General features: G+C 34.6%; 1 protein-coding gene across 1 annotated transcript in view; it reads right to left on the bottom strand.

Moving 5' to 3' along the window:
• The window catches only part of LOC111699134 (disheveled-associated activator of morphogenesis 1), a gene marked incomplete in the record, with an annotated part of 37,953 nt that overhangs the window by 20,236 nt on the left and 6,869 nt on the right, over window positions 1–10,848 (bottom strand). Inside the window, 2 exon segments of the mRNA XM_023469714.1 lie at window positions 253–392; window positions 8,343–8,544. Coding sequence (XP_023325482.1) covers window positions 253–392; window positions 8,343–8,544 — 342 coding nt within the window.

The following is a 10,848-nucleotide window of genomic DNA, read 5'->3' as shown; positions in this document are numbered from 1 at the left end:
CCATGGTGCTGTAATATACAACTGTTTGGAATTTATTTATCAATTTACTTACTTCGGAGAAATCCACATGGTGAAGCACTGAATCAAGTTAAAAGCATTATTCTAATATTCCAAAAATCGTTCTCTAGGAATATACCAAAAGAATAATTGAAAAATGGCCAAGTTTACAGTTTTTGGGAAATACTGAAAAGTAATTATCTATTCTTCAAAAGTTACTTATCAAGGTTTTAATTTCTTAAAATGAAGTTTTACCTGTCTGTGTAGTACTCAGGGTTGCTTGAAAGATCTGATTGTTCTTCTCTTCCCTTTCTAGAGTTCCATATAATCCATTTCTTCTCCAGGGGTAGGCTCAGCATAGCAGCCTTGTTAGGGGCGGATAGATCTAGCTCCTCCTACAATAGAATATTATAGGATTATATAGAATATAGGTGGAAAACGAGGGTTTGGAACGGGATGGGTTGGAGAAGAGGATAGGGTTGAAGAACAGGATAGGATAGATGAACAGGACAGGGTTGGAGAACAGAATAGGTTTGAAGAACAGGATAGGATTAAAAAACAAGATATGATTGGAGAACAGGATAGAGTTGGAGAACAGGATAGGGTTGGAAAACAGGATAGGTTTGCAGAACAGGATGGGTTGGAGAACAGGATAGGATGGAAGAACAGGATAGGGATGGAGATCAAGATAGGAATGGACAACAGGATAGGTTTGAAAAACAGGATAGGTTTGGAGAACAGGATGGGTTGGAGAACAAGATAGAATTGAAGAACAGGATAGGATTGAAGAACAGGAAAGGATTGAAGAACATGAAAGGATTGAAGAACAGGATAGGATTGGAGAACAGGATAGGACTGGAGAACAGGATAGGACGGAAGAACATGATAGGATGGAAGAACAGGAAAGGATTGAAGAACAGGATAGGGTTGGAGGACAGGAAAGAATTGAAGAACATGATAGGATGGCAGAACAGGAAAGGATTGATGAATAAATATTTAATTTCCCAAATGTAACTGTACTAGAGTATGAAGGCGGGCTATTAATTTTCTCTAGGTATAAAGATTGTGGGATAATTACTAAGAATTTGTTCAGCATTGATAAAATCTTTAACCAACAGACACATACTTCCCCAGACAAACATGCAAACTTACACACACAAACCGACATAAAGACACTCACAAAGTTTATTCATTATCAGGTGTTAGATCAATCCTTGGATTTAGCACGGCAGGTTTACGTTGAGGATTTAAGAGACAAGTAGCTTTAATGTATCTTGTAGAGTCGAGGGCGTACTTATATGCATCACTGGAGCATACAGGGTTTGGGGTTTAGTTTAGTTGTGTGTTTGTATACTTTTGTTTCACTTTGGTTTTGCTTTAGTTTTCTAGTTTTCTAGTATGTCTTGTTGTCTTGTAGCGTAACTGTTTTTGTAGTCAAGTTTTCTCGTAGTTTAGTTGTCTTGTAGTCTAGTTGTCTAGTAGTCTAGTTGTCTTGTAGTATAGTAGGCTAGTAGTCTAGTTGTCTAGTAGTCTAGTTGTCTAGTAGTCTAGTTGTCTAGTAGTCTAGTTTTCTAGTTTTCTAGTTGTCTAGTTGTCTAGTTGTCTAGTTGTCTAGTTGTCTAGTTGTCTAGTTGTCTAGTTGTCTAGTAGTCTAGTTTTCTAGTTTTCTAGTAGTCTAGTTTTCTAGTTTTCTAGTAGTCTAGTTGTCTAGTTTGTCTATTTGTCTAGTTGTCTAGTAGTCTAGTTGTCTAGTTGTCGAGTTGTCTAGTTGTCTAGCTGTCTAATTGTCTAGTTGTCTAGTTGTCTAGTTGTCTAGTTGTCTAGTTGTATAGTTGTTTAGTTGTCTAGTTGTCTAGTAGTCTAGTTGTCTAGTTGTCGAGTTGTCTAGTTGTCTAGCTTTCTAGTAGTCTAGTTGTCTAGTTGTCTAGTTGTCTATTTGTCTAGTTATCTAGTTGTATAGTTGTCTAGTTGTCTAGTTGTCCAGTTGTCTAGTTAACTAGTTGTCTAGTTGTCTAGTTGTCTAGTTGTCTAGTTGTCTAGCTGTCTAGTTGTCTAGTTGTCTAGTTGTCTAGTTGTCTAGCTGTCTAGTTGTCTAGTTGTCTAGTTGCCTAGTTGTCTAGTTGTCTACTTGTCTAGTTGTCTAGTAGTCTAGTTGTCTAGTTGTCGAGTTGTCTAGTTGTCTAGCTTTCTAGTATTCTAGTATTCTAGTTGTCTAGTTATCTAGTTGTCTAGTTGTCTAGTTGTCTAGTTGTCCAGTTGTCTAGTTGCCTAGTTGTCTAGTTGTCTAGTTGTCTAGTTGTACAGTAGTCTAGTTATCTAGTTGTCTAGTTGTCTAGTTGTCCAGTTGTCTAGTTGTCTAGTTGTCTAGTTGTCTAGTTGTCTAGTTGTCTAGTTGTCCAGTAGTCTAGTTGTCTAGTTTTTTAGTTGTCTAGTTGTCTATTTGTCTAGTTGTCTACTTGTCTAGTTGTCTAACTGTCTAGTTTTCTAGTTGCCTAGTTGTCTAGTTGTCTAGTTGTCTAGTTATCTAGTTGTCTAGTTGTCTAGTTGTCTAAGTGTCTAGTTGTCCAGTTGTCTAGTTGCCTAGTTGTCTAGTTGTCTAGTTGTCCAGTAGTCTAGTTATCTAGTTGTCTAGTTGTCTACTTGTCTAGTTGTCCAGTTGTCTAGTTGTCTATTTGTCTAGTTGTCTAGTTGTCTAGTTGCCTAGTTGTCTAGTTGTCTAGTTGTTTAGTTGTCTAGTTTTCTAGTTTTCTAGTTGTCTAGTTGTCTAGTTGTCTAGTTGTCTAGTTGTCTAGTTGTCTAGCTGCCTAGTTGTCTAGTAGTCTAGTTGTCTATTTTTCCACTTTTTCTATTTATTTGTTTATTTCTATTTCTATAGAAGTTTGTCTAGTATTATTGTTTATTTGTCCACATCTATTTGTCATGTTTGTGACCGTATAGCTGTCTGTTTGTTTAAGTAAATATATCCCAGAATGATATCTCTCTCTGAAAAGAAACCTATAATCTAGAAACAATTATCTATAGTTCTAGAACCATCTTGAACCATCTTATATTGTTCTGTCCTCAGAAAATTGGAGAAAACGATCCTAATTCTTGAAAGCTTGAAATGATCCAATTTTGATTATCTGATATCTTGACAGAGCAAGATGACAAGGAATTTGAGGTGATCCCTAGATTTAACTGGCAGATCAGATCCGATGTAGAGTTTTTAAGAAAATATTTTAGTCTTTAAATCTAAAAAATGAGAATTTATGTTGCAAAGAAAAAGAAAAAAAAATCATCACGATGTAAGTTTCAAATTTTCAGCATTATTTTATGTTTTTTTTTTGTATAATCATCTGTTGTGACATATTAAGGGTTATAAAGTTAAATATTTGGGTTGATACAGAGCAGATATTTCTCCAGGAACGCGATGGGTAGGAAGGTTGGATCAGCTCCGGGTAGGATGAAGTGTGTATGAAGTTTCCATGTTTTCTAGGTTCGGAGTAATTAACTGAAAGATCAGAAACTACGTGAACTATCAAAGAGAAAGAGAGATGCAAGAAAGAAGGTAAAGAGGAGAGAAATGGAAAAAATGAAAAGCACAGTAAAAAAAAAATAGTTAAAAATAAGTAAACCAAAAAGAAGTAAAAGAGGGAGAAGATAAAAAAATCACATAAAAAATAAGAAAAGCAAAAGAATAAAAAAGTAAAACAGAGCGAAGAGAAAATTAAAGGAGAGAAAAGAAGAAACAAAAGAAATTGCAAAAAAAATCCCATTCAAAATAAGAATATGCTAGAGAATGGTAAAGAAGAAGGAAAAGAGAATAAGTCAAGAATAAGGAGTTTTTTTTTAAATTTAGAAAATATTAAAGAGGGAAGGAAGAATTAAAGTTATATACCTCTAGGAATTAAAGTTCTATACCTCTAGGAATTAAAGTTCTATACCTCTAGGAATTAAAGTTCTATACCTCTAGGAATTAAAATTCTATACCTCTAGGAATCTTGAAACGAAGGAATGCGGTTGTGTTCTCAGAGCAATCTGTAAACAATCCAGTTGTTTAGATCTAGAGGAGATCTCGTCCTGTGAACCTGGGAACTGGAGTAACGAAACCTCTCGGAGTCTGAAATTTAACAAAAATGAAGATTTGGCGTATAAATTCAGGGGTCTGTCCTAAAGAACGATTTTTGGACCCCGCCCTCCCCCCATCCATAACCCGAAATTACCTAAATTCAGATTAAAGGGTCCGCAGCTACTTGTTTCAAAGTAAAAAATTTCCCCGATGAATATATTCCGAGCGACACTTTCTCAAATGTCTCAGTTGCAGCGCTCGGCCCGCTCAAGAGTATCCCACCCACGGCACGATCACTCCCCCCCCCCCTTGGAGCATTTATTGTACAAAAGACCTAAAACCTTAAACTGTAAATTAGCATTTGTGAAATTGAGAAAAATATTCTTTGGCATTTTTTTTGTATATTTTGGACAAATAAGTCACTTCGGAAATTGCCCTTTATAACTAACCCAAAATAAAGAATGACACTTGTTTCATGGTCTACACCTCTTTACTAGATCTGGTCTTCAACAGTATTTATATTACAATATCTACATATAACATGATATAAAAGTGTAAAATAATTGATAAATTCAAAAATCAAGAAGACAATTGACAAAAAGCATAACATTTTTTTCCATGTTTAAGTGCACACACTTCCCATATTGCAGGCATTAATTATTGTGAAAGTAAATGCAGTTTATAACAATAAGGAGTCGGAGACAAGGGTACAGGTAAAATGAATGCGTTCTCAAGATGATTAAATATTGTGAAATAATGGTTTCTTGTTTGATCTAGAAATTTGGCATTTTTCAAGATTTGGAGAGATGACTCATCTAAAAACTTGAGATGCAACATGATGATTTGCTGGTTTATTTAAATAGAAATTCATTCTAGAGATATTTGTATTAACCTAAGAAAAGATAATGATAGGAAATTCTAAACAATTACCATAAATGCAAATTACATCAATTTGTTTATTTGGCCAAAAAATCCCTAAACAAGGAGAGAGAGAGGTAAGGGTGTCAAGGGAAAATTATCTGAATTTCGATATCCTTGAAAATACATAAATGCATAAATACCATATATGTGGTTTGAGGTAAATTTAGTGGATCTATTTTGCATATTCCTAAAATGGATCCATCCCACCCCCAAACCCCGAACTTAAGAAAATTTTGCTGAAATAAATACTTGCAGAAATTAAACAACAGTACATTTTTAGATATTTTTCCTTGTCACAGAAGCCATATTTTCAGATTAAAAGATTAGTTGATTATAATAAAACAAGACATTCATATGTATATTTCTAGAAAAATTATTTTTTTATTTTTTTCTACGGGCAACGCCGGGCCCTTCAGCTAGTTAACCACCATTTTAAAGCGGCATGTCCGATGTACAACGGTATCCGAAATAGCATGTCCGATGTACAACGGTATCCGAAATAGCATTGTCCGATGTACAACGGTATCCGAAATAGCATTGTCCGATGTACAACGGTATCCGAAATAGCATTGTCCGATGTACAACGGTATCCGAAATAGCATTGTCCGATGTACAACGGTATCCGAAATAGCATTGTCCGATGTACAACGGTATCCGAGATAGCATTGTCCGATCAAGAATAAATGATGTATCCATGTTTTAGTCTTTTAAAATGAATTATTTTCATTTCTGGGTTCTCTGTAGAAATAATTTGCAGATTTATACCCTAGAAACAACGGATGAAGTTGTCGGAATCAAACACTTTTCAAGCTAGAAATACAACGATATCTTTTATATTATTGATCAGGTAAAGGATTGAGTCGAGTATGTCTCTTATTAAATGGAGGGTTTCTTAAGATCGTCCCTTTCAGAAATCAAGTGTAAATTCTTTATTAATTTAACTTAAGTCTTAACCACTAGGTTTCATACATTCCCTCCTTGGTTGGTTGGTTGGTTGGTTGGTTGATGGGTTGGTTGATGAATGAAAATATAAATGTTTAGGTAAGTTGTTTAGTTAGATAAATGAATGGAAAGATAAAGTTATATTTTTTAGTCTTCTGGTTTGATATCTAGAATTGTAGAAGAATAGATAAATATAAATTTTGGTTAGATAGATATTTAAGTTGAAAGAAATATAGATAAGGAGATAGATAAGAATAAAGCTTTAAAAAGCAGCCCAAAAAGCGGGTTTAAAAAGAAAGTTAAGATGATGAAAAGATTAAAATATTCGATAAAAGATTTAGCAAAAAGGAGAAAAGGTCGATGAAGATAGAAAGATTGAAAGTTTAATTTGAAAGACAAAAAGTATACTTTAAAAATATATTCTAAAAGTTTAGATAGTTTATGATAGGGATTAGGGACAGATAGAAAGTCAGAAATTTACTAGGATTTTTTAAAGAAAGGAATGAAACAGTTAGCAGTAAGAATGAGAATACACAAGAGGTTACCTAGGTAGAGATAAGAAAAATAAAAAAATAAAAATCGAAAATCTGAATGGAAACATACAGGGTTACCCGTAAAGAATGAGACTTCAGAGACAATTCTACGGAATATGTTTAGAGACAATTCTACGGAATATTTGTTAAGTCCGTTTTCTTGCATCAGGGTATACATTGTAGGCCAAAACTGGTTTATTTCAGGGCCTAATAATTTAGTAAACCCTCAAAAACTTAATTAAATGCGGAAACCAAAAATTCAAGCTTTAAATCGTCATAGTTTTAGACTTTTGGGTCGTCTTCACAGTCTCATCCTATGCGGGTAACCCTGTAGATATTCTAGATGGACATAAAGTATTGAAAGACAGATATAACTTTGGTCTCATATAATGGTTGAAAATCTAGATGAAAAGATCGAAAATGTATTTAGAAAGATAGAAAGATAGAAAGATAGAAAGTGTGGATAGATGGATAAATATGTCTACCAAGTTGTGAGTATGCAAATCTTTAATTAGATCTAAACTGGTAGCACCCTCTCCCCCCCTCATATATTCGCTACAATCCCTCCCCCCCCCCAGTCTATTCGCTTCGATCACGCCCTTGGGAAAACTTATGATTTTCCAAATCTAGAAAAAGAAGGAAAACCAACTTCAATATATATCCTTCATATACTCCAGTACTTGAATATATCCTTCATATACTTCAGTATACTTTAATATATCCTTCATATACTCCAGGCTACTCTAATATATCCTTCAAATACTCCAGTATATTCTAATGTATCCTTCATATACTCCAGGCTACTCTAATATATACTTCAAATACTCTAAGATACTCTAATATATCCTTCATATGCTCCAATATACTTTAATATATTCTTCATATACTCCATTATACTCTAATATATCCTTCATATACTCCAGGTTACTCTAATATATCCTTAATATCCTCCAGGATACTCAAATATATCCTTCATATCCTCCAGGATACTCTAATATATACTTCATATCCTCCAGTATAATCTAATATATCCTTCATATACTCCAGTATACTCTAATATATCCTTCATATACTCCAGGATACTCTAATATATCCTTCATATCCTCCAGGATACTCTAATACATACTTCATATCCTCCAGTATAATCTAATATATCCTTCATATACTCCAGTATACTCTAATTTATCCTTCATATACTCCAGGATACTCTAATATATACTTCAAATACTCTAAGATATTCTAATATATCCTTCATATGCTCCAATATACTTTAATATATTCTTCATATACTTCATTATATTCTAATATATCCTTCATATACTCCAGGATACTTTGATATATCCTTCATATACTCCAGTATACTCTAACATATCCTCCATATACTCCAATTAAACAAAGTTATAGTCATGCTATCATACCATCCACTTTTATCCTTTCGCTGCCAGATGGAGGGAGGTGGGGGAATTTCGGGGAATTGGCAGAGGTAGGTGGGGTGAGGGGGGAATCAGGGTCAAACTCATCATTTAAACGCGAGGGTCGGGACAGCAAAAACTCACCAAATATCATAATATCCAAACCTTACTTCATTCAAACATGGAATACTAACAGATGGGATTCAGGTTATAGACCGGAGATACAGCTTTTACATATTTATTAATGCTTAAATACCGTAGATTAAGAAAACTGTAAAAAATTCTACTCAGTTTACGCCGTATAAAATTTGTGAGAGATCACTAACATTATTTTCAAAGGAATCAAGTCTTTGCTGCAAACTTAAATTTTCTAATCCTATCTAACAGAATTCTTAATATGAAATATCTAAGGTCTAATACACTTATGTTGCAAAGATATAGGGATGAAAATATCCTATCAAAAAAAATGATCGGTTACTTGGTACTCACCACTAGTTCTGCAAATTTATCATTAAGTTCATCTTCTGAAGGCATAGGTGTGGTCGGAGTAATAGCTTGCAAACTTAGTCCGCCTCCGGCATTATCCGCCACACAGTAGGTTATCTCCGGCGGATCCTCCGCCCCAGAGAGGCAGCCGCACCATCCTCTCCGTCTCCGTCCTCCCTTACTGGGGCTCCGGCAATATGTTTCACTAGATAATAAGCATAATTATTATTACTGTTATCAATATTTTTTCATTATTATTATTAATATCAATATTATCAATATAATCATTATTATTATTATTGATAATATTGCTACTTCAAATATTACTTTTTATCTGGATTGATAAATGTAATTATTAATAGTTTATCGTTAATGATATTATCTAATAATATTATTTATAATTATTTTTAATGTCAATAAATATAAATAAAACCTAATCAATGATTTGCACCGGTTATAATTATTATTTACATATGTTCCCCTTTTCCCTCATTATTTGTCGGATTGTACTCAATAACAACAATTATCTGGGTCAACATTTAGCACCTGGATATTCAGTTTAACTACAAGAGCATGCGTAGAATTAATCCGTCCTACTCAGTTCAACTTAGAATTCTTAATCTTAACCCCCCCCCCTACCCCATCCTTCCTCCTCATAAAGGTGTTAGTCAGTTGGGTGTCTGAAAAGATAATTGGCTTGATATTCTCCAGGTTTGCATTAGATTAGGAATTCTGAAAGATCTAATCTCAGAACCCAACCCAGCAGTTTCAAATTGCTCCAACATTACGCGGTTTCTCCAGAATTTTAGGTTGGTTTTAAGTTTTAACACTCTGATGGATATTAGAGTGTGATCTGACTATGATTTTTATCAAGTTTGAATCATTATGTACCCCGGAAGGATATAAGATGTGATCTATATAACGTTATACTCAGATTGGTATATCATACTCCGGTGGTAGGATACTAGAGTGTGATCTGACTAAGGCTTAACTTAGGGTAGTGCATCATACTCTGGTAGGATATCAAAGTGTGATCTAAGGCTTTAACTCAGGGTGGTAGGATATCAGAGTGTGTTCAGACTAGGGTTTAACTCAGGGTGGTGTATTATACTCTGGTAGGATATCAGAGTGTTATCAGATTATGGTTTAACTCAGGGTGGTGTATTATACTCTGGTAGGATATCAGAGTGTGATCTAAATATAGGGTTTAACTCAGATTGGTATATTTTACTCTGGTAGGATATCAGAGTGTGATCTGACTGGGGTTTAACTCAGGGTGGTATATCATACTCCGGTCGGATTTCAGAGTGTTTTCTAAATACATTCTAACTCAGGATGGTATATTTGAATCCGGTAGGATATCAAAGTATGATCTAAGGGTTTAACTCAAGACATAGAATCTGGAAATCATCTAACCAGGATTTTGGGAAAACTTATGATTTTCCAAATCTAGAAAAAGAAGGAAAACCAACTTCAATACACAGTACCCACTGCACACCCAAGTTGCTAGAAACCTATCCAAGGTTTCTTAAACCCTCTTCTGTCTCTTGAATATTTCTTGTCACTTAAAGGAGTGGCATCTCTACATTCTATGTAACTTTGGACGATTTTGAGAAAGAAAAAAGAATTCGGAATAAGGGCATGGTTGGAAATTAAGAGGAGAATGAATAGATATGAAGTCTCTAGGAGAAGAGCAGCTAGGAGATAGAAAATGTGAAGAATAAGAATAATAAGATTGAGAGAGACCAGGTATTTGTTTGAAGGTTTCAAGAGCAAGGTTGAGTTTGGAACAAATCGGAGAAATAGGATTGAAGTTAAACTGGAATTGATTTAGGATTGAATTGAGGTTTGAAGGTGGTATGACGAGAATAATTGTATTTACTCCAGGTTCAAGGTTGAGTACTACGGATAAATCAAGTTCGAACACTAATTAATTGGCAAGGTTCTTCAGGTTATCCTGGTTCTCCTCCTGTGCAGATTACTACCACCTTTATATTGATTAGCTACCAGAGTTAAGACTAAACATAAACAATTGGGACAGGATAAATAGAAATATACGATAGTTGGTTGGCTAGTTGGTTGTTTGGCTGGTTGGTTGGGTGGTTGGTTGGTTGGTTGGTTGGTTGGTTGTTTGATTGGTTAGTTGGTTGGCTAGTTGGTTGTTTGGCTGGTTGGTTAGTTAGTTGGTTGGTTAGTTGGTTGGTTGGTTACTTTGTGAGTTGGTTAGTTGGTGAAACTTTGATCTTAATTTCATTTAATCATTTCTGTCGGAAATTTGCCAGAGAACTTGGAATAGGAGGGATGAAATATACAAGGAAGATACAGGAGGAATAGGAGGGTTGAAATATACAAGGAAGATACAGGAGGAATAGGATGGATGAAATATACAAGGATGACACAGGAGGAATAGGAGGGATGAAATATACAAGGAAGATACAGGAGGAATAGGAGGGATGAAATATACAAGGAAGATACAGGAGGAATAGGAGGGATGAAATATACAAGGAAG

The sequence above is a fragment of the Eurytemora carolleeae genome, unplaced genomic scaffold, assembly GCF_000591075.1.
Source record: "Eurytemora carolleeae unplaced genomic scaffold, Eaff_2.0 scaffold37, whole genome shotgun sequence".
NCBI lineage: Eukaryota > Metazoa > Arthropoda > Copepoda > Calanoida > Temoridae > Eurytemora > Eurytemora carolleeae.
This window is presented reverse-complemented; position numbering and strand designations above follow the sequence as displayed.